General features: G+C 50.8%; 1 protein-coding gene across 1 annotated transcript; it reads left to right on the top strand.

The window, feature by feature from the left end:
• The first annotated feature begins 17,018 nt into the window (after positions 1–17,018).
• Positions 17,019–23,164, top strand: FXYD3 (FXYD domain containing ion transport regulator 3). The gene is made up of 8 exons (XM_080909048.1): positions 17,019–17,095; positions 19,946–19,999; positions 21,388–21,420; positions 21,501–21,524; positions 22,368–22,442; positions 22,525–22,561; positions 22,833–22,870; positions 22,977–23,164. The coding sequence occupies exons 2-8, from the start codon at positions 19,960–19,962 to the stop codon at positions 22,994–22,996; spliced, it is 267 nt and encodes an 88-aa protein (XP_080765174.1). The 5' UTR covers positions 17,019–17,095; positions 19,946–19,959; the 3' UTR covers positions 22,997–23,164.
• The last annotated feature ends 24 nt before the right edge of the window (positions 23,165–23,188 follow it).

Consider the following 23,188-nt stretch of genomic DNA (forward strand, 5'->3'; position numbering starts at 1 on the left):
GGGAGCATGACAGCAGGTAGGCAGGCATGGCGCTGGAGCGGAATGTGAGAGCTTGCATCTTGATCGAAAAGCAGGAGGCAGAGAGTGCTAACTAGGAAGGGCACGGTGTGTTTCTCTTTTTCGAGATTTGTTTTACTGTTATGTATGTGTGTGTGTGTGCATCTGAATACAGTGCCTGAAGAGGCCAGAAGAGGGTACCGGATCCCTTGGAGTCGAAGTTGCAGGTCCAGTGTGGGTGTCGGGAACAAACTCTGGTTCTTGGCAAAAGCAATGCATGCTTTTAACTGCTGAGTCATCTTTCCAGCCCTTTGCTTTTCCTTTAAGTCTCACTGTGAGGTGTCAGCTGGCCTGGCATGTGCTGTCACAATTTGGGGTGGGGAGAATCAGGATACAAGGATGGGATCTGAGACCTTGTGTATAACTAGGCAAGCAAGTGCTTTACCACTGAACTACACTCCCACCCAAAAGCTCTCTTGACGAGGTTCCCATTTCAATGCTCCTTCTGTGTGACACACGCAAGTAAAACCTCTCTGGGGTGTGGTGTCCATCGAAAGAAGGCAGGGTTACAGCCCAAAGTTTCTAGGGGAGAGTGGGGGTTTGAATGAAAAGTCCCCAACTCTTGGGTAGTGGAATGTTTAGTCCCCCAGTTGACAGTTTGGGTAGATTTAGGAGGTATGGCCCTGCTAGAGAAAGTATGCCACTGTGGAGCAGGCTTTGAGTTTTCAAAACCCATGCCCTATTTCCTGTATGTGGCCTCAGTTTCCCATTTGCAATGTGAGGCATGAGATCTCAGCTGTTGCTCAAGAGGCCATTCTGGCCCCGGTTGTCCCCCAGCATTATGGGCCCTAACCCTTTAGAGCCCTGAGGCCCAAATTAACCCTGTCTTCTATAAATTGCCTTGGTCAAGGTGTTTTATCAAGGCTTAGAAAGGTAACTAAGACAGGGAGTTTTAGGCCGGGTTCCAGGAGTCTGATATGGGCACAACCCTATCCTCTACATGTGATTGGCGGCTGTGGTGGGATGAATAGGTTTGCCCCGCCCCCTAAAGAGTCACTATTCGAATGCTTGGCCATAGGGAGTGGCACTATTAGGGTGGCCTTGTTGAAGGAAGTGTGACCTATTGGTGGAAGTGTGTCCCTGTGGGGGGTGGGTTTAGAAGTCTCCAATGCTCAAGCTAATCCCAGTATGAAACATAGTCTCCTGCTGCCCGCAGATCACGAGGTAGAACTCTCAGCCACCTCTCCAGCACCGCACCTGCCTGGATGTGGCCACGCTTCCCGCCATGATGATAACCTCCGTTTCCGCCGTAAGCCAGCCCCAATGAAATGTTTTCCTTTATAAGATGTGTCTTGGTCCTGGTGTCTCTTTACAGCAATAGAAACCCTAACTAAGAGAGTGGCTTCGGCGTGTCTACCTCAGTGTCTTGGGGAGAAGGTTGCAGACTGTCGATGGCTTTCTAATCTCCTGTGACCATTGTCACTGCATATCTGCTGTATGATACCTACGTTCATGTCCAGTTTTGCCTGGGTAGAGGGACAAGAGAGATGCCCTCTGCCCTCTTACTGGCTGTCTCTATTTTGAGCACATACAGCTCCAGTACCCCCAGATTCCCAAGCCTGTTGCTTGCATGGCCTGATCGTCTGAGCTCCACACGGAACCTGTATCTGTGACCTCTGTGTCCCTCCCTCTGTTGGGGATGGTATGCTAGTAGAGATTCTGGGCATGGTCCAGTGGGGCCAGGTGCACAGCCTCTGCGTGCAGCCCAGGAGACACCTAGCAGCCTGGAGCAAGTGGTACTTGCTCTGAATGCCACCATGTCCAATGCCACCTCCAGCCTGTCAGATGGCTCACTGGGTTGACTCCGCTCACAAATGCTGGTGGGATTTTAGCCCCGGCTCCTTCAAGGGCTCCGATTGTACCATCAGCTGCCTCGGTGGCTCTGGATTGCTTCCCACCTTGTTGGGCTCGTTCTTTGAACAAAATCTCCCAGAACATGCTTGGCAGACCCTTGGTTTCTGCCCAGCAAAAGAAAGAGTCCTGAGGAAGACCAAATGTCAGTTCACAGTGTCCCGGCTGTTGGGATTCTGTAAATGCCCCTCCTCAATTACCTGGCAGTAGCCAGGTATGCTCCGCCCCAGTGACCTGACACTATAAAAGGGGCTGCTTGCCCTGTCCTCTCTCTCTTGGCCTCTCTTGCCTCCTGGCTCTCTTCTTCTCCCACCCCTATCCCTCCTCTTCCCCTTCCCTTCCCCCCTCCCTCCATGTGCTCATGGCCAGTCTACTTCTCTATTTCTCTCTCTCTCTCTCTCTCTCTCTCTCTCTCTCTCTCTCTCTCTCTCTGCCTCTACTACCCTCTTAACTTTCCCATGATCTGAATAAACTCTATTCTCTACTATATGGTCATGTGGCTGGTCCCTCAGGGGAAGGGATTCCCAACATGGACCCCCCAGAGGCATCTCCCTTGTCCCCAGACCTTGCCACACCTCCATGGGCCATATGCCCCCCACTCACTTCATCCTTTCCCAAAGGTTGGTGCCAAAACCCGGGACGTCATCTTTTCAAACATTGGTGCCCCGTGACTTTTCCTTTCAATGACTTTTCCTTTCATTGGTGCCCCGTCATCTTTTCCTTTCACCGACTGTTTTGATTGGTTCCTTCTTGAACCTGTCCTGTGACCTGGGAACAGGAGTCTCCAATTGGTATCTGCCTGTGCCAGGCTTGGCCCCTGGGGAGATGACCTAGAAGAGGTTGGGATGAGGTTAGTGGTGGCAGTAGGTACTGGCCAGTATCCAAGGGACAAATGTCCACTTCCTGAGTTCTTGTCTTGCTGCCAGTCCATCTTTGTCAGAGCATTAAGCAGTCTCAGCAGTCATTGTGACCACGATTTCCAGCTCTAAGGATTTAGGCCAGAGTCTTGTACATGTAAGACAAGACCTCTACCACTGAGCTACACCCCAGCCTGTCACTAGGGATTCTAGGCAGGGGCTCTACCACTGAGCTATGCCCCCAGCCCCTCACTGGAGGATTCTAGGCAGGGGCTCTACCACTGAGCCACACTCCCAGCCCCTCACTGGAGGATTCTAGGCTTTCTACTATGCTACTTCTTTAACCCTTTTTGTGTTTTCTCTTTTAAGGCCAGCCTCGCTGATTTGTTCCTGTTGGGTGTGAACTTTCCATGTTCTTTCCTCGGACTCTGGTGTAGCTGAGGCTGGCTTTGCTATTCTTTTCTCTCAGGTCCAAAAGTTATGCGGCCCAAGCTTACACTGATCTCAAATCCTCCTGCCTCAGTATATCCCAAGTCTCACTCAGATAAGGAATGTCTCTTCTTGCCTGTGTAAGCACTGAGGAAAACAGATCCCAAAGCCAGGCTGACTTGGTGAGAGCCCAGCCCCACCACCTTCTGTGTGCACTTGGGAAGGTTGCTTAATACCTCTGCACCCCTGTTTCCCTTTGAAGATAATGATCCATCGAGGAAGAGGATGTCACACCCACCTGTGAAGCTGTGAAGACTCTGGATCCACAGTGTGTGTGGAACAAGGGCTCATTGATGGTGTGAATGACACTCTCAGATGAAGAGAAGATCCTAAAACACAGGACAGAAGGCAGCAGGTAAAAGCCTGTCTGAAATGCTTCTCTGTCACCATGAGAAGGGGGACAGGAAGTACACCATTGCCCACAACCGGATCCTGCCACGGTGAGGCACAATGAAGGGGAAGCCTAGGCTAGGAGGGGGAGGGGTGACAGTCTGTCAGCCTAGCATTTGGAAGGTGGAGACAGAAGTTGAGTCAAATCTGGGTTACATAGCCCTCGAGGTCTCAGCCCCTGAGGCCACAGGGCTGCCCTGGGTACTGGGGTCCAGTGGCCACAGTGTCTCATGGCACACCCTGGGAGACCTGTCCAGGTGGCTGAGCTGAGATTTGAAGCCAAACAGGGGGACTGCGGAACCTGTGCTCTAATGGATGGGGACTCATGCTGGGGCAGTGTGAAAATAGTCTGGGATTTTGGCCTGAGGTTCATAATGGTTTCCAACAGGACAGAGTCCTCAGTGAGGGTTGAGAGCTGGTCAGGACAGATGCAGGCAAGCAGGCCGGGAGATGGCCCTGCTGAGGAGACCCTGTGATCTCCCAGCCACTGGCAGGACGCCTGGAGCCTTCCAGGGACAGACAGGCTCCACACGATGAGGCCCCATAGAGCTCATTTACGTTTGCAGCACTGAAGGTGGAATGCAGACCTCCTGCATGTGGGGTGAGAGCTACTGTTGAGCCACACCTGCAGCCCTGAAGTGTCCGAACAAATAGGACCCTTTGTCAGAGCCCCTGGCACAAGAACCCTGAGGTCATCAGCACCAATGTTCCTACCACCACAATTACAACCATCACCACCACCATAAACAACCCTCATCCCTATCACCACCATCACTGACATCACGTTCATCATAATTGCCACCATCACCATCTCCATCACCTCCACTATCACCTCCACCATCACCTCCACCACCATTACCTCCACCACCATCACCTCCACCACCATCACCTCCACCACCATCACCTCTACCACTATTATTACCTCCACCATCACCTCCACCAACACCATCATCACCACCTCCACCATCACTGCCTCCACCATCACCTCCACCACCATCACCTCCACCACCATCACCTCCACCACCATCACCTCCATCACCTTCAACTCCACCACCATCACTGCCTCCACCACCACCTCCACCACCACCTCCACCACCACCACCTCCACCACCATCACCTCCACCACCATCACCTTCTCCAATGCCTCCAATGTCATCATCACCACGGCCACTATAGCAGGTTGCCCAGGTGTTTGTATTTTGATGCTAATTCTGCTTCCACAAGAGGGACAGGAGTGAACTAGATGCTGGGACTCAGCCTGGGACTCGGAGTAAATCACATGCTCAGATGACTTCCTGTGAACCTTTCCCTAAGGAATAAAGGTTTCTAGGAACCAGTCACTAGATAAGAAGTAGGCCGGACTTGGGGTTGGGAGAGGGGAGGAGGAGGCAGAACAAAGAGCTTGCTTTAGGAACAGGGAGGAGGTGGAAGTCACGATGTAGAGGGGAACCCCACCCCCAACCCCTTTCAGGTGGTGGATCCGTTGGGGATTCATCTTAGTTATAATGGCTTACAAATGAGGATGATAGTTGCTGCGCCCAGTGATCGAATTACCTGTTGATTCTATAATAAGTTTGTGTGGTGGTTTCCTTCACGCGGCGTCTCCACTGAGTTCCAGAGAAAGGTACAGTGTCGAGGCACCCCAGCCAGTCACGGAATTTGGATGCGTGGGTGCTTGGAGGCCATGGAGGCGGTGAGACCGCCAGGGCCAGAAAGTAGCCAGAGTTAGCGTGAGATGGTGCGTTTTCATTATTTAACACAACAGGCCACCACATCTTCACACCAGTCCCTCTGATGCCCTCAGCCCTTTCAACCCCTCTCTGCACCTATGGCCCTTTTCTGGTCGGAACCACCTCCGGCAGAGCCTGCTCACAGAGTCGCATGGCCACAGCTGTCTTCCTCTAGAGCCAACCTGTTCTTCCCACAGCCATTGTCAGCTTGGGAGTTGTGTTCCCGCTTCTGTGAACACATCCTTTGATAGGTACCTGGCACCGTATCGGGACAGCCGTCAGTGTGACTTGTGTTTTCTCTAAGACGCTCAGTCCAGCATGGTTGCCCCCATGGGAACAAGGCCACATGCCCACGGACACCTTCTGGCAGTGTGTGAGCCACCCCGCTGCTGGGGGCCTTCTGCCTGGACTTAGTATGGCTCCCGTCCTCTTGCAGACCTGGGTAGCAGTGTGGAACTCCCAAGGGCACCTCCCGGTTCCACGCACCCGCTCCTGGCACCTGTCGTACCGGGGGCTCCCACCGCACCCACTGGTGGGAGGGCATTTGAATCGCCGGGCGCTGCAGAGCTGTCTTTGTCCCATGGCTCCTCTCTCTAGCCCTGCTTTAAGGAAGAGCACGTGAAAAGCTCCACAGTGATCACTGTTGGTGGAACCCCGACCTCTCTGAAGCAAGCACTCACAGAGCCAAGAGACTTGCCTGCCGACTTAAGCCCGAATCACGCAACTGGCTCAGTCCAAAAAAACCGTACATAATGCCTCTGTGTGAGAAGTACAAAGACTGAGGGTCCACAGAACCCCCTTGAATACCAGTTTGGCTATTTGGAGGTACAAGTAACTAACTGTAAATATGAAAACAAAGCAAATGAGTCAAAAGCTCAGCTGATGGAGCTGAAAATTCCAGATCGGGAACCAGGCATGGTTCGATCAAGGTGCTAACTTGGTTTCTCAGCTTTCTCTTGGGCTGTGGCTTTCTGTAATAGTTGTTCTGAGGTTGGTAGACAGTGTTTTCCTCTCCCCCAAACCAGAATTTCTTGTTACAGTCTTCAAAGAATGTAAACACCCCAGTAATCCTCGCTGAGACCTGGGACTTTTGTCCAGGACCCACAGGGCTGGCTGTTTTCCTCCCTGCAGGGCCCTGCCCACAAGGGTTTCTTTGTTGACTGTTGAAAACCCCTACAGCCCCACCCCTCCCACTCCACCCCCTTCCAGGAAGGGAACCAGCTTCCAGAATTAGTCACGCTGTCTGTATTTCACACAACAGCCCCATTGAAGCCAAAGGGCAGCCCTGCAGGGACTGGCTATTCTTACCCCAGATGCACAGAAGGGGAAACTGAGGACCAGAGTGAGCAACTGTACCTACATGATGAGAAAGTGTCAGAGCTGCCTGACTGTGAGTTCCTTCCCTTTCCACCTTACATACCAGACTCACTGAATTCTCTCTGAGGTGCCTGGCTTCCAGAAGATGGAGGCTTGATGTATGTGCTGTGGGGTCTGGAACACAGTGAGTCACAAGTGTGGTTCTCGGCTGCCCAGGAAATACTTTCTGAGCCTTGTCAAGCACCTGTGCTCCCCATGGGGCAGGTTCATGAGGCAGGCAAACCCTTCCTCAGCCCCTTCCAGAAGGAAGAGAGACACAGTTAACAGCCAGATACTAAACTGTGTGCCTGGAAGAGATGTCTTAGGCAGAAATGGGCTGGGGGAGATGGCTTCATTGTGGAGACCTGAGTTCTGTCGTCAGCATTCATATTTAGAAAAACAAACTAACAACAATAACAAAAAACAAAAACAAAAAAAAAAATAGGCATGGAGCTGGAGAGATGGCTCAGTGGTTAGAACACATAATGCTCTTCGGAGGACCTGGAGCCTGTATCCGGTGACACACAATAGCCGTAACTTTAGTTCCTGTGGATCTAAAGTCCCTGGCACCATGGGCACTTGCATTTATATACACAGAGAAGCTCACATGCCCATAATTAAAACAATAGAGCCCAACATGATGGGCATGTCTTTAATCACTTAGAGGCAGAGGCGGAAGAGTCTCTGTAAGTCCGGACCAGCAAGGTCTGCATAGTGAGATTCTGTCTAAAAAAAAAAAAAAAAGAGCAATAAAGAAATAAAGAAAAATAAAAAACCACCACCACCACCAACAGCAGCAGCAGCAGTAGCAGCAGGGGCTGGAGAGATGGCTCAGTGGTTAAAAGCACTGGCTTCTCTTACCTAGGACCCAGGTTCAAGCCTCAGCACCCACCTGGTGGCTCACCTCCATCTCTGACTCCAGGTCTAGAGGATCTTATGCCTTCTTATGGTGTCCGTGGGCAATGTACACACACATGGTACACAGGCATACATGCAAGCAAAATACACACACACACACACACACACACACACACACAGAGGAAAGAATCTCAAAGAAAACGAGCAACGAAACAAAATATACCCAAAGAAAACAAAGCTAGTCGAGGTGTGACGGTCTAGGCATCTTGATTTGGTTTGTCTTCTCTGCCAGTTAAAGACTTTAAGACACAAAAAATCTCATGCTCAGAGTCAAGAGTCAGCGGTGGAGATACCGCCAACGCCGAGAGAGTAGCCGAATCCACCGAGAGAGGAAACAGCAGTGCAGCCGGGACATGGAGAAATGTCCCTCTGCAAAGCTTCCCTTTGAGGCCTGGGGCTTTTTAAGTCTGAAGAGTTTTCCAATCTTCCTCCCTTAATTTAGTGAGTTTTGAAGAAAGGACAGGCTGGCTGATTTGGCTCAACTCTTATGTAAACGGTCCAGCTCTGGCCTTGAACTTGTTGAGCCAGTTGTTTCTACTGGCAGGAGGAAAAAGCCCCCTGCCGGACCTTTGTTTCAGCGGCCAGCTTCTGTCTTGGGCCTGGAGGAAGTGGAAGAAGTCGGCCATCTTGGAAGCTCACCATCTTCTTTAGCTGGCCCTTCTCCGTATCTGTCTGTCTCCCGGGGCATCTCAGTGAGCACCTGCGATCTGAGCCGGAGATGAAGAGACAAGAACATCCCTTGGAGGTCACTGGCCTAGCAGTCTAGCAGAATCCGTGAGCTAAGATACAAAGCTAAGTTTCTGATGAAGACAGCTAATGCTGACACACCCCCCACCCCACCTTGAGCACGCACTGTGATTTTTAAATTGAGTGGCCTCAGTGAGAGGGTGGCACTGAGTGGAGTCCAGGAGAAGGAAAATGAAGGTGGGATAGAATGAGTGGACTGTTAGGAAAGATGCTTCCCTGGCAGACACATTTCCCTGACGGACACGTAAAGGGCAGGGGATCTGGCCGGGTGGGCTGGCCTTATGGGAGAAACAGCAGAACAGCAGAATAGCCTCGTGTACCGGAGCTGATTTGGTTAGTGCAGATGACCGATCCAGGGGTGATAAGGGGTTGGATGCAGGACTTAATCGCGGTCACACTAAAGCCTCAGCTTTTAGCTGGAAGCAGGTGCCTTTGGGGCTGGCCCGCGGGACCTGACTCAGCAGTACGGGCTTCTGGCTGCAGTTGAGAATAGATTACCCAGTCTACAGATGGGAGCAGGGGACCAGGCAAAGGCTGTTGTGCCACTGGGGTAAGGGGCTGGGTCTGCGTGACAACCCCTGTTGTTGGTGCTGGAGGAGGCAGGAGCCTGCTTCCAGAACACTCCCCTGGGCATGGCCCAGCTGTCTGAGGGATGGCGCTTGGGGCTAAATGGTACTTTGTTGTCCTCTGTCGTCTGCTGCTTCTACAGAAGACCAGGCTGGGTCTTACCCTTCCTTCACGTGGGGACTTGGCCCCATATGACAAGTCACTAAGCCAGTCACAACTAACCGTAGAGCCACAGTCACTAGGACAATCCCTTGAAAATGCCAAGAAACTCGGCTACAACAGGGCGTGCCTCACCCTGGCGTGCTCAGAGCTCAGGATTAGCCTCTGAGGTCAGTGCAGGAGGCTCAGAGTAACTGAGGGTGCTGAGAGGAGGCTCAGGCTGCCAACAAGCTGCGTCAGCCAAGCCCCATGAGCTGCACGCTCCCTGTCCCCACAGCCTCAGGCCCTGGCCACATATGCAGGAGGTTAAGTGAGGACAGGGAGAGTTTGAAGCCAGGGGTCACTGGCTGGGAACTGATCCCTGAGTGGACTATGAGGCCCAGTGGGATAGCTGGAGAGAACAAAGGCTTTTATCTAGGGGAAGATCAATACATAAGATATTTAATATAGAGAAGTATACTTAATATATAGATCACACATAAATATGATTTCTTGTTCTCAACTAAATTCTGTTTAACTTTTAGGTTATTCTGGTCTTTTTTAAAAAAATGTATTTACAATATTTAGTCTCTCTCTCTCTCTCTCTCTGTGTGTGTGTGTGTGTGTGTGTGTGTGTGTGTGTGTATGTGTCCTGTGGAAATCAGAGTACTACTTGTAGTAGTTACTTCTTTCTCTCCACCACATGGGGCCAGGGATTGAACTCTGGTCTCCAGGCTTGGCAGCAGTCACCCTTTTCCCCCGGGAGCCATTTCACTGGCCCTGGTTACTCTAGTCTAAATGTCTTCTTTGTTTCCACACAGTGTATTAGTGTATTAGTCTTGTGATTAATTGTTCTGTGTTAAGGATGAACCTCCTCCTCCTCTTCTTCTTCCTCCTCTTACTTCCCCCCTCCTTCTCTTCCTCCTCTTCCCAAAGACTCTCCTGATGAAGACACTGCCTGTTCAGCAGAAATCAGCTGGAGCAGCAGCTGCATGCCCCGTGCCTCCCTAATAGAATGGAGTTAAGACATCTAGGCCACACTACTTTGGAAAGCTCCCCCTACCCCGTTGCTTAAACAGTGACAACCCCCCAAACTAAAGAAACTTGTTTTTATAACCCATCCTGGGAGACAGGTTACACTGGAGTTTTCTGTGTAGACCAGGCCAACCTCAAATTCACAGAGATCCACCAGCCTCTGTCTCCAGAGTGTTGGCATAGCAGCCCCCGACTTCCTAAATGCTCACCTTTCTGCCCTGTGGTTTTGGATAATGGCTGACGTGAGAGGTGCTCATCAGACATCTGGAATTCTATTAATTCACCACATACCGCTTTTCTCTGCCTACATACACCATCAGTGGCCAACCGAAGGCCTAAAGAAAGAAATCTCTGGTTCCCTTCCTCTCCTTGCTCTCTAACTGTCCCTAGGCTATAAGTGGGTGGCAGGCTTTGGTTTTTACACCAGAGACTTCCCAGGTACCCCCTATAAAGTCTTTGCTGTGGTCATCACTCCTCCGTTTGTCTGTCTTCCTTGTTGCCTGAGGAAAGATTTGTGTGTGTGTGTGTATGTATATATAGCATATATATAGCGTGTGTGTGTGTGTGTGTGTGTGTGTGTGTGTGTGTGTATATAGTGTGTGTATGTGTGTGTGTATTTATAGCATATATAGTGTGTGTGTGTGTATATATATATATAGTGTGTGTATATATATATAGCATATATAGTGCGCGCGTGTGTGTATATATATAGTGTATATGTGTATATATATAGCATATATATAGCATATATATAGTGTGTGTGTATATATATATATAGTGTGTGTGTATATATGGTGTGTGTGTATATATATATGGTGTGTGTGTATAGTGTGTGTAGGTATATAGCATATATATAGTGTGTGTGTGTATATATATATGGTGTGTGTGTGTGTTTATATTTGTGTGGTTGTGCTACAGTACATATGAAGAGACCAGAAAACACCTTGAAGTCTCTTCTCATCTTTTACCATGTGAGGCCTAGGGTTTGAACTCAGGTCATCAGGCTTGGCAGCAAGCACCTCTACTCATAGATCCATTTCGCCTGACCTGTTTGATTTTGGGGGGTGGGGTGGGGCATGGACTCACTATGTAGCCCAGGCTGGTTTTGAACCCTCCATCTTTCCGCCTCAGCCTCCCCAGGGCTGAGATAATAGCCTATGCATACCGAGTCCAGCCCCAGGCATTTTTGTCAGTTAACTTCCTAACGTCTTTGGGGACAGGGAGGAAACCCATATTATCTCCTTCTTTCTTTGCACTGTGGGCAGACATGTCCTGTTGTCCAGGGCTCCAGTGGCATCCTGCGGGGGTCTTGGCTGCACAGACTTCCCCAAAGATGCACCTGGTGTCAGGAGCCAGCCCGGAGCTAGAACAATCCTCCATGAAAACCAAGGACAGATGGAACCCGGGCCCCTGGGGAGACAAATCTCATTCCAACTGTTGCTGCAAGGCCAAACTTGAATCTAGACCAGGCTTTCCAAGAGCTTGCTGTGTAGACATAGCCTATAACGTTACCAAATGTCCAACTCCAGTTTCTGCTGTACTAACAGAAGACCCGAAGCTAAAGGCTGGGGAGTTCAAAAGTGTGTGCCAGCCTCTGGTGAGACCTTTCTACTCTTGTTGCCCCGTGGCAGAAGATGGAAGGGCATTTGGAGCGACACTAAGGAGGCAGAGGCAGTCCAGGATCTGAGTTCGAGGCCAACCTGGCTCACAGAGTTCCAGGACAGCCAGGGTGACACAGTGAAACCCTGTCTCGGAAAAACACAACAGTAAAACAAAAAAAACTAGAGATAAGAGAGATCTAATTGTAGCCCATGGCCACACATTAACTCATCCCTAAGGCTCTGAGGCCCTGACTCTCAACATCTTACACCTGGAAGCAAATTTCCAGCTGGCAAACAACCAGATACAGCAGCAACTGGTTTTTTGTTTGTTTGTTTGTTTGGTTTGGTTTTTTTTTTTTTTTTTTTTGTAACAGCTTCTTCGGAAATTTAGAGAGGTCATCATAAAAAAATACACTTTCAGGAGCTGGAGAGGTGGCTTAAATGGAAAAGGCACTCACAGAACCATGAGGACCTGAGTTCTTTCCTGTTGTTCTTAGACTCATTAATAGAAGAATTTTAAGACAGGCTGGAGAGATGGCTCAGTGGTTAGAGCACTGGCTGCTCTTCCAGAGGTCCTGAGTTCAAATCCCAGCAACCACATGGTGGCTCACAACCATCTGTAATGGGATCCGATGCCTTCTTCTGGTGTGTCTGAAGACAGCTTATATATAATAAATAAAACTTTTTTAAAAAAGACTCAAAAGAAAGTTTGAGGGCAGTGTTATTAGGGACTAAACAACAAGCATCAGGAGAGGGAAGCTGTGATCTCAGCAGCTGCCAGAGGAAGGAGGGGTAGAGTTAGGAGGAGAGAAAGCAATGGCAGTCTACAGGCAGCTTTGAAACCCAAAAAGAAAACAGGTTTAGGAAGTTGAGCAGGTACGTGAAAGAAAAAGGTTGTAAATAAAGAAAGAGATATGGTTTTTATTTGTTTGTTTGTTTGTTTTTGTAACTTTAAAAAACTGTCAGGCTACAGTGTTACACAATGAAGCCTTTCAAGCATCCCCACTAAGGAGGGGCTTCTGTGAAGGGTAAGTACATCATTTCATTAAGGGGATAATTATTCCTCCCATCTCCTTAGCAGGGCTTTAGTGAATATGCTTTTGAGGGATGGTCCAGCCCAGATGATTGACAGGCCCAGCTGGATTAACTCCCAAGGGAGTGGTCCTAGTTAATTTTAACTGTCAACTAGACTGCAACCTGAAGTCACTGGAGAGTAGAATCCCACTTGAGGAATTGCCTAGATCAGATTGGCCCGTGGGCGTGTCTGTATGTCTTGTTTAATGATGCAGGAGGACTCAGTCCACTGAGGGTGACTCCATTCCCTAGGCAGGTGATCCTTGGTTGTATAAGAGAGTTAGCAAAACCAGAGACTGTGGGAGAGCTAAGCAAGCAGCATTCCTCCATGGTGTCTGTTTCGAGTTCCTGCTTTGATGTTCCCCAGTGCTGGACTGTACGCTGAAATAACCTGTTTCCTCCCCTAAGTAGCTTTTGGTCACAGTGAGAGTAACAGCAGCAAAAGCAAGCTAGAGCCAGGGGGGATAGCACATGCCTTTAATTCCAGCACTCAGGAGGCAGAGGCAGAAGGATCTCTGAGTTTGAGGCCAGCTTGGTGCACAGAGTTCTAGGACAGGGCTATGTGGTGGGGCTGGGTGGGGCTGGGTAGCTTTTTGGAGGAAGAAAGAAAGAAAGAAAGATGCAAGCCAAGGCAGGAGGAGACAATGTGTATAATGTTCTAATCTTTGGAGTAGATCAGAATGTCATGTCTCCACCCAAGGCCAGAGGTAGATTCCATTCTTAGCACCAGGAGGACATAGCAGTTTCTTAACAGGCTTGGAAAGAGCCTGTGACCTATGGTCTATGACCTCTGAGGCCAGTTCACTGATAGCCAAGGCTTTGACTCCACCTTCATTGCATTCCTGCAAAGGCTGTGATGCTGAGACCACACGGGTGGTTGATTTTTTTTTCCCCCAAAGTTAGAATTTCCCCAATATTGAGAAACCAGAGCCTGTCCCAGGTTACACAGGTTCCTCTGGGACAAATGGCTTCAAAAAGGCCACACGAGGCTGTTGGCAGATGGCTTCACAGGACCTGAGTTCTCCTCTTATTACCCACGGTGGGCAGCTCACAAAAGCCTGAAACTCCAGCTCTAGGGGATCCGATGCCCTCTTCTGGCTTCCCAAGGGCACTGTACACACACACACACACACACACACACACACACACACACACAAATAAAAATGAAATAAAGCAACACGTAGAAACGGTACTTCCAACAACCTCGTCACCTATATTAATATATGTTCTTATATATTGTACGTATGAACATCCCTCTGCACCTGCTGGTTTTGGCTCTGTGAGGGTGCCCTTGTCACTGTCTTGGGCAGACACAATTGCCAGGACAACAATACAATTTAACATCTTGACTCTAGTGAGAATTACAAGCACTCCAGAGACGAGTTTTAAATCCACAGCCACCATGGTTAGGTTCTGAGCAAATTCTATAGCGCGGTAAATAAAGGACTTGAGGAGCCAAGCGGTTGCTATATGAGGGCATCCTGGCAATATGAGTAGACACTGAACAATGACCGCATTCTCGTTTTAGTTTATTATTTTATTTCTACTTATTATTTTATACAATTGAGACAGGGTCTTGCGACATATCCTGGGCTAACCTATGACTTTCTGTGTAGCCCAGGCTGGATGCATACTAAGATTCTTTTGGCCTAGTCTTCCAAATATTAGGACTACGGGTATGTACCAGCACGCCCTACCGCCCTAACAGTTTCGACCAGTCGTTTTTTTTAAATACCGAAAGTTTATTTCAACTCGTGTGCTTTTGTTTGGGTATGCTGCATATGTGTGCGAGTGCCCTCTGGGAGCTGGAGTTACAAGAAGTCATGGTACTGTGGGTTCCTGAAACACAATTCAGGTTCCCTTCAAGAGCAGCGTGTGCTCTTAACTGTTGAGCCCTCTCCCCAGTCCCCACCCCAAGCCTTTAAGAAACAGTACATTTTCAGTATGTAAATTTCCAAGTAGGAGTGGAATTTCCAGTTTCTCCTCTGTCTTCTTCCAGGTCCCCTCCAAACATAAGCATGACTCTCTGGGAATATTTTTATCCCGATACAAGTATACACACACATACACACCACATATATACACACACATATACACAACACACATATACATAGCACATACATACACTGTCTCTCCACCACAGTGACAATGACATCACCCCCACACACACACACACACATGCACGCGGACATACACACACACACGCATGCACGCGGACATACACACACACGCATGCACTCGGACATACACACACCTAGCTTTGGTCCCTTATCAAGGGTGCCTGAAGATTTGCTTACGTCTGACCTCAGTGTACCACTCATCTTAGACAAGGTCACCATTCTCACACTCGTCCTGCCTCACGATTTACTCACAGTTCTCACCTGGTCCCTTTAGCATCTGGGTGCACATCAAAGAAGGGTGAAGGGCAGAGACCAAAGCTTTCCCACACCCCCCACCACACCCCGGGCCCCCAAGCCTGCTCTCCGATACATGTAGTTCCTATGATTTCCAGCAGAGGGCGACCTATCCTACACTTAGGACCACCGAGGGTTTTAGTTGTTTTTTCCAGGGACAGTCAAGCTTCGGGAAGATGTGGAAAGTTATAAAAATACCCTAAGGGGACCTGGGATTCTCTTCCCTCCATCTCTAGCCAGACCTCTGCCAGGCCTGTCCTGTTTTTAATCTCTAGCTGTGTTTCTTGCTTTGGTACTGCCCCGAGGGAGAGGTCCGCTCCTTTATGGGAGGCAGGACGCCTTGTCCCGGCTAGATCAGGAGTTACCACAGGGAACACATAACTGAGCTACGTGAAGGAGGGAGGCCTTGGTGGGAAGTGGGGAGTCTTTTTCCTTGCCCCGAAGACCCTTGACCCTAAGTTCCCTTAAATTCTCCTCTCCACACCCACAACAGCAGCCTCTCCCAAGCCTGGTGCCTCTGGGTCTCCACCCCTACTGCCTTCACTATGGCGTTGGGGGTCGTCTGGAGTCCAGCTGGTGGCCGAATAGAAGCCACCCCTCTCCTGGCCCTGCCCCTCCCTGTGACCCCAATCCTCTGCCAGACACTCAATGGTGCCTTGTTCTCTATCCAGCCCCCAGACAAAAGTCCTTCTGTGTGAGGAGGCAGAATTTCGGGGGAGGGGGCACGTCCAACGGGGACCATGTAGGAGCTTGTAAAGATCCCAGGCGGAAGGACAGGGAAGGGAGGGGGCTTGCAGAGCACAGGGGGTTCATCTGCAGAGGAGGAAGGCAACCTTCACATCCACACCTACACCCACCCCGTAGATTGAGTATCCACCCATCAGCTCCTCATCCCTGGAGAAACATAGAAAGCCAGTTCGGGCCTGGTGTGTGAACCCCAAGAACCAGCACACCCCACCTCTACTCACCACGTGGGTCTCTCCTTTCTATTTCAAATCCGGCTGGATCCGTATCTTTTTTAAAGAAGATTTATTTATTATATATGAGTACACTGTAGCTGTCTTCAGACACACTAGAAGAGGGCATCGGATCCCATTACAGATGGTTGTGAGACACCATGTGGTTGCTGGGAATTGAACTCAGGACCTCTGGAAGAGCTGTCAGTGCTCTTAACCACTGAGCCATCTCTCCAGTCCCGTATCCATATCTTTTATTAACCCCTGCCAACAAGAAACTCAGGATAGAGAGTGGGTCTTAGTTTCCTATAAATGCCCCCGGGCCCATCTCCAAATGATCACAATTGGTGGTACTTTAAATCCCAGTCTGGGGAGACAGAGATGGATGGAAGTTGATAAGATCAAATCCAGCCTGGTCTACAATGTGAGCTCCCAGGCCAGCCAGAGCTACGTAGTAAGACCTTGTCTCAAACAAACAAACAAACAAACAAACAAAAAGACCCATCCCCACTGCACCCTAAATCAGAGAAGGGGTACATGGATATTTCACTTTTTCTGCATCACTCCAGGAAGATGGTCTGTCATTAAGGACCCCAGAATCTCCCTCCTTCTGGGTCTCCTTTGATGTTTAGGAGATCAGACACACCGGTATTCCCTCCTTTAAGATGTCAACCCCCAGCCCACCCTCATCCCCTTCCACTTCACCTGAGGCTACACTATAGCTAGAGAATGGGTAGAACTGTCTCTTTAAGGGAGGAATGGAGTGGGGGCGTCCCTCGCCTCAGGGAGACCTGACTTGTGCCTGCCTGCCCAGGTTTGCTCAGGGCGTGGCAGTGTGGATAAAGGCAGCTCCGGCTTGGTGAGTCCACACTCTGCTTTCTCCGGAACCACCTCTCAGCTCTTGGAGCTACTCAGGTGAGTGGCCCTGGGGGCTCTTTCCTCCCAGAGCCTTTGCCTCTGCTCCCCCACTCTCCCTGACTCTCCTTTGAGTGTACCTGCTACACAGAAACAGGGGTTAAAGACCCCTAAAGCCTTCCAGCTTCCAGATTCTTTGATGGGGACAGGAGACTACCATCCCCTGTCAGCTGATTGTCCCCGATGGTCCACCTCTGTGGGACTGGAGTGACCCACCTGGTATTCATAGTGATATTGGGGAAGCCTGTGGAGCAGGTCTGAGAAGTCCGGGTTTACCTGAGGTATCTAAACAGAGTTGGGGTGTCAGGGTGGACAGGAAGTGGTTATACCATAGCACCACGATTAAGGGTTTCTCGGTGGGCAAGAGTAGGGGGGTAATCTAGAGGCAATTGAGTAGATGAAGAGTAATTTAAGTACCTTAGGGGAGGAAGCAGATGGAGGTGTGTGTCTGGGTGGCCAGGTATCGGGGTGCACGGAGAATGAAAGAGAACCAGGAGAGAGATGAGGTCCGGTCTAGGAAAGCTGCCAAGTGGGACCTGGAGATGGAGACTCCCATGATAAGGGTGTATGCACCCCACCCCTGCAGATATGACCATGGACCATCCGGGAGGAGGGGAGGGCACAGAGGGCAGGAGATAGCAACTAGCACCGGCAGGAAGTGGATGAGGGGGGTTAGTGTTCCAAGCAAGCCCGTGTCTCTCTGCGATGCCTCCCACTGTGGCTCGCGCAGAAGCAGGCAGGCTCTCTTTAGAACACCGCACCAGCAGGACTGGACACTGAGGATAGAGGGCTGTTTCCGGCCCCCCTCCCAGCCCTACAAACACCAGGGTTCAGACTGCAGAGAAAGGAGGGACTGTAAATGAGCCATCTGTCATCCCCCGCCCCTGCCCAGGCTCCCAAATTTTGGTTGGTTTTGTGGTAAAGGGGGATTGTGGTCCTTTGGGGCCTTGGAGGAGTCTGCAGGGAGAAGTGTGAGGTGAGACCCGGCAGCCATGTTGACAGAGCGTGCAGCATTCATTAGGATGAATTCCCACGTGACAGCCGTGTGGGACAATGACGGTGCCAGCTTCATCAACTACTCAAGCTCCCCAAAGCTTGCTGGGGCCCTAGACAACTGGGAAATAGTCCCCAAATCAACTATGGGAAATAGGTCTAATCTAATGAGTCCAGGATGTGTGTGTGTGTGTGTGTGTGTGTGTGTGTGTGTGTGTGTGTGTGTAATAAGTATTAAGTCCAGACCCTGAAGAGCAGACTAAGCAAGCCTCCAGCCCCTCACTGGAGGATTCTAGGCAGGGGCTCTACCACTTAGCCACGCCCCCAGCCCCTCACTGGAGGATTCTAGGCAGGGGCTCTACCGCTGAGCCACGCCCCCAGCCCCTCACTAGGGGATTCTAGGCAGGGGCTCTACCACTGAGCCACGCCCCCAGCCCCTCACTAGGGGATTCTAGGCAGGGGCTCTACCACTGAGCCATGCCCCCAGCCCCTCACTAGGGGATTCTAGGCAGGGGCTCTACCACTGAGCAGCATCTCCTATCTTTAAAAAAAAAAACTTTTTAGTTTGTGACAATATCTCACTAAATTGTTCAGTCTGGCCTTGCACTTAGCCTGTATCCCAGGTTGGCTTTGAAGTACAATTTCTCCTGCCTCAGCTTCCCTAGAAGGTTGAATGACAAGCCTGCACTGATTTAGATTAATAAAGAAGCTCAAGGATTTCTCGGCCTCTGGGATCGGTCCCAGGGAAGTGGGGGAGTCTGTGTGAGCTTGTGGGTCTCCCCTGCACCACTGGTGGCTGATGACTCCGTCCCCTTCTAAGTGTGTGCTTTGGTGTGGCTGAAAAAGCTGTAGTGGCACGTGCCCGTGAGCTCAGGACAGTTCAGCAGGGCAAGCAGGGGAGGAGGTCCACATACGGCAGGACCTATTACAGGGTGATAGAAAGGCAGACGGCCACAGCCAGGACTGTGTGGAAAGGAGCTCTGAGCTAAGTCAGCCTCTCTGGGGAACCTGTAGTTCCGACAGGGCTGGGATGAGGACTAAGCAGAGGCTGAGCAGGGTGAGGGCTGGGGTGGGGAGCAAACACTGGACCCAGGGGTGGGGCAGAAGACGGAGGCGAGGCAACAGCCAGAGCCCCCTCTGGACATATCCCCCAAGCTTGACATTGTTTCTCCTACACACGCAGGCACCCAGCAGCCCAGGGAGTCAGCTCAGGCCTCAGCTAGCAGCCTGCAGTGTGTGGGCAGAGCCGGGCAGGCTCCAATTTGTCTGTGGGAGCCACTCCCAGAACCCAGGCCTCTTGCCACCTGGCTCCTGGCACCCTCTTCTCCAAAACACCCCGAGGCCCTCACGGTTCTGAGTTATGAACAGCTAGTTGGGAAAGAAGCATTGTTTACATCCTGCTTTCTGGACGTCAACTTCCATGTCTCAAAGCCTCCATTTTCCCATCTGTAAGATGAAGACAAGCTGGGTTCGATGCTGCACACCTGTAATCCTAGCCCTTGGAGAGCTGAGGCAGGGGGATGGCAAATTCAAGGCCAGCCTGGACATAGCAAAACACTTTTCTACCTCATCTCTTCAAGGGGAAAATCCATCCACAGTAAAACCTAGTACCACTGTCAGGAAAGTGGTCTCTTTGTACATAGGACCTGTTCCTTCGTGGAACCTGAGTGCTGGCCCAGCCCCCACTTGACTTTGGGGCTTCTTATCTCTCAGCTAAGTGAGCTGCAGGTTCTCTGCCAAGCCTTCCCACGTGTACCCTGGGCTGTGTTCCTGGTGAGCAACAGGTGGGACAGAAGTACAAAGCTCTCCGTCCTGGTCACCCTGCTAAGGTTAGGCCTGCTCTCTGGATTCCTCTAGGTCAACGCTTTGACATGCAAGAGGTTGCTCTGAGCCTGCTGGTCCTTCTAGTAGGTGAGTATCTGGTCTCAAAACCACCCTCTCTCTCGTTCTCTCTCTCTCTCTCTCTCTCTCTCTCTCTCTCTCTCTCTCTCTCTTCCTCTCTCTCTCTCATTCTCTCTCTCTCATTCTCTCTCTCCTCTCTCTCCTCTCTCTCATTCTTTCTTCTATTGCTCTCTTGCTCCCCTCTATCTCTTCCTCCCTCCCCCCCCACCTCTGTTCCCACTGGGAGATGCCATTTAATCTTCAGAGGCACCAAACAGAAGGCTCAGTGTGGTACTGTTGAGCTGTGTGTTCTGGCCTCCCCTACACTGCCATCCCACAAGCAACTGGGAGGTTAGCAGTGACGGAGCAAGTAACCCGAGTACCTCGTGCCTCAGTTTCCCCATCTGTCACTTAGTCACAGGGGCTGTGTGAGGCTTAAAGGAGTTAACGTCTGAGCGGTGGTGACCAGGGTCTGGGTAGAGCTGGCCCCAAGCATGTGTGTCTAAATATAATTAAGCATTGTTTTTCTCCCTTTAGCAGAACTCAGACCTGGAAAGAAACCAGATGAGGTTTCAGCCAGAATTGAGTTCTTCCTTTTACTCTTGTCCTGCTTTTCTCCCTCCTTACCCCGCCCTGCCTCTTCTTTCGTGTGCATGACTGTGCTCGTTCCTGGGCGTGCATATGTGTACTTCTGCATGTGGCAGCCAGAGGACAACTGTGGGTGGGGTTCCTCAAGAGCAAGCCACCTTCTTTTCTATTCAAATTCTGTGTATGATTGTGTTGCCTGCACGTCTGTGCTTGCTAACTGTGGAGGTCAGAAGGGGGCGTCGGGTCCCCTGGAACTGGAGTTCCAGGTGGTTGTGAACCAGCACGTGGATGCTGCAAACGGAACCTGTGTCCTCTGCCAGAGCAGTCCTTGCTCTTAACCACTGAGCCACCTCTCTCCGGCACCCCCCCCACCCATTTAGACCACTTTTTAACTTTACCATTCTTTGGGCACAAGTAGCCTTCTGTTTGGGGAAGGGAACGTGGGCCTGCATTCAAGCGGCTGACTGTGAGTCATTTCAAAGGTCAGAAGACCCGATAACTGTGGGGTATAGCTGCGGTGGGGCCAGCAGAGTGGTTTGTGAGCAGGGCTGGGGGCAGGAGCCATCAGCTGCTAGCAGGAGGCGTGGCCCAGCCCCGGGACTGGAAACACTGTTTCCGGTGGCACGTCTCAGAGAGAGGGGTGGGTGAGCCAGTGTCTTCATGAAGGTGCACATCCAGGTAGGACTAGCCAGAGGTTAGATCCTGTATACTGTGAGGTGGGGTTGTTTCCCATAGAACATTTTTCTCCCAGGCAACAAACCTTCCTGGATCCTGCTGAGGACTCTGCTAAGGCCACTTTAGTTATAACCTGTTCCTCTTTGTCCCTTCAGGCCTGCCTGCTTTGGATGCCAATGACCCCGAAGGTGAGTCAGAGCCCATCCCGACCCCACTTTCCCAAGACCATTACTGTCTTAGATTCATGTTGTGTCCTTTCTCTTTGCAGATAAAGATAGCCCTTTCTACTATGGTAAGAACCGAGTCCTCGCTTTGCTTCTTTCCCATCCTGCACAGTAGTTTGTGCCAAAGGTCCCACTGGAGGATGGCTGACAGTTCACAGTGACCCAGGGGCCAGGGTAGGAGAGGGTTTGAGTTGGGTCACTGAGCATCCAGAGAGGTGAAAGGAATTAGCTTTGAGGAGGAATTAAATATACACACAGACATGACCTGAGTCCAGTCCACAAGAGATGTTAGTTTCGATCAACCACCAGAAGGCTGGTTATGAAAATCTTTTCGGAGAAGAAAGGGAATTCTATACCCCAACTTCTGTTTCCAACTTCCGCCAGGAGCTGCCCTTTACCCCGCCCCCTTGCTCTTTACCCCGCCCCCTCGCTCTTTACCCCGCCCCCTTGCTCTTTACCCCGCCCCCTTGTCCTTTATCCCGCCCCCTTGTCCTTTACCCCGCCCCTTGCCCTTTATCCCGCCCCCTTGCCCTTTACCCCGCCCCCTCTTCTCCATTGACCCTCACCCCTGTTCCAGCTCAGGACTTTAGCACCTACTGGTCCTTCTTCCTGGACCATTTTCCTCCTTCAGGGCCACATCTGCCTTCCTGCAGATCTCTGGTCCAATGGGACCTCCTCAGAGAGCCCTTGCCTGACCACTGTCTCTAAAGACCCACCCTCTTGACTCCCATCCTCCCTCAGATGGCTTCTCCGCCCCTGGATGGACATGGGGATATCTTGTTCGCTTTGGATATGAACTGAAATGCTTGCACAACGGGGCCGGGTTTTGCTTTTCTCTTTTACTGCGGTTGAGCGAGTTGGGAGATAGAGGAGCTGGGCTAACTTTAAGGTCCCCTTTGTCTCCCTCTCAGATTGGCACAGCCTCAGAGTCGGGGGGCTCATCTGTGCAGGGATTCTCTGTGCCCTGGGCATCATAGTCCTTATGAGTGAGTACTTGGGGACTCTGGAAGAGACGGGGCAGGGAAGGGGCTTCCTGTTCTTTCCTCTGATCATACCTCTCTCCTGCAGGCGGCAAATGCAAATGCAAGTTCAGCCAGAAACCCAGGTGAGATGGGTTCTGGGCATGCTCAAAAAATGGATAAGCCTTGTGCAAAGTGTTCAGGCCTGGGTGCTCTGCCCTGAGGTCTCCTGGGCTTATCCATGGCAAATCATCCCGAGAGAGCTTTGGTCCTTATTGGTACGTTGAGCTTTGCACAGACATACAGTGGGAAACCAGCCAAGAAACTTGTCTGGACAATCTGAGATTGTCTTAGCCCTGAGGGAGAGGAGAAACAGGAGAGGATTTATTTGGATATTAATCTCATTTATTTCCTTAGTCACCGTCCAGGAGATGGGCCACCTCTCATCACACCAGGTATGACACTTAGGACGGCTGGGGGTGGCACGTGGGATAACGGTCACAAGTGGAAGCCAGAGTGGGAGAAGGAACGCTTGCAAATGAACCCTATTCCCTCTCGCAGGTTCTGCTCACAACTGCTGAAGATGGACCAAGTTAAAAGAGCACAGGTCCTGGCTCGGGAGGTGGGCTTGAACTCCAAAGATGTCTGGTCCCCTCCTCTCCTGACACTGCCTTACCCAAGCCTCATCTTACCCCTCGCGATAGCAGGCTCTTTGTTTAGTTTTTACTATAAAATGATTTTATATCACGCTCAGGTGAGCCAGAGACTCTGTG

The sequence above is a fragment of the Micromys minutus genome, assembly GCF_963924665.1.
Source record: "Micromys minutus genome assembly, chromosome: 32".
Lineage (NCBI taxonomy): Eukaryota > Metazoa > Chordata > Mammalia > Rodentia > Muridae > Micromys > Micromys minutus.

Coding starts and splice junctions, on each gene's coding strand:
- FXYD3 (XM_080909048.1), top strand. CDS start 19,960: ATGCAAGAGGTTGCTCTGAGCCTGCTGGTCCTTCTAGTAG. Junction 21,421..21,500: donor GGATGCCAATGACCCCGAAG/GTGAGTCAGAGC, acceptor TTCTCTTTGCAG/ATAAAGATAGCCCTTTCTAC. Junction 22,443..22,524: donor GGGCATCATAGTCCTTATGA/GTGAGTACTTGG, acceptor TCTCTCCTGCAG/GCGGCAAATGCAAATGCAAG.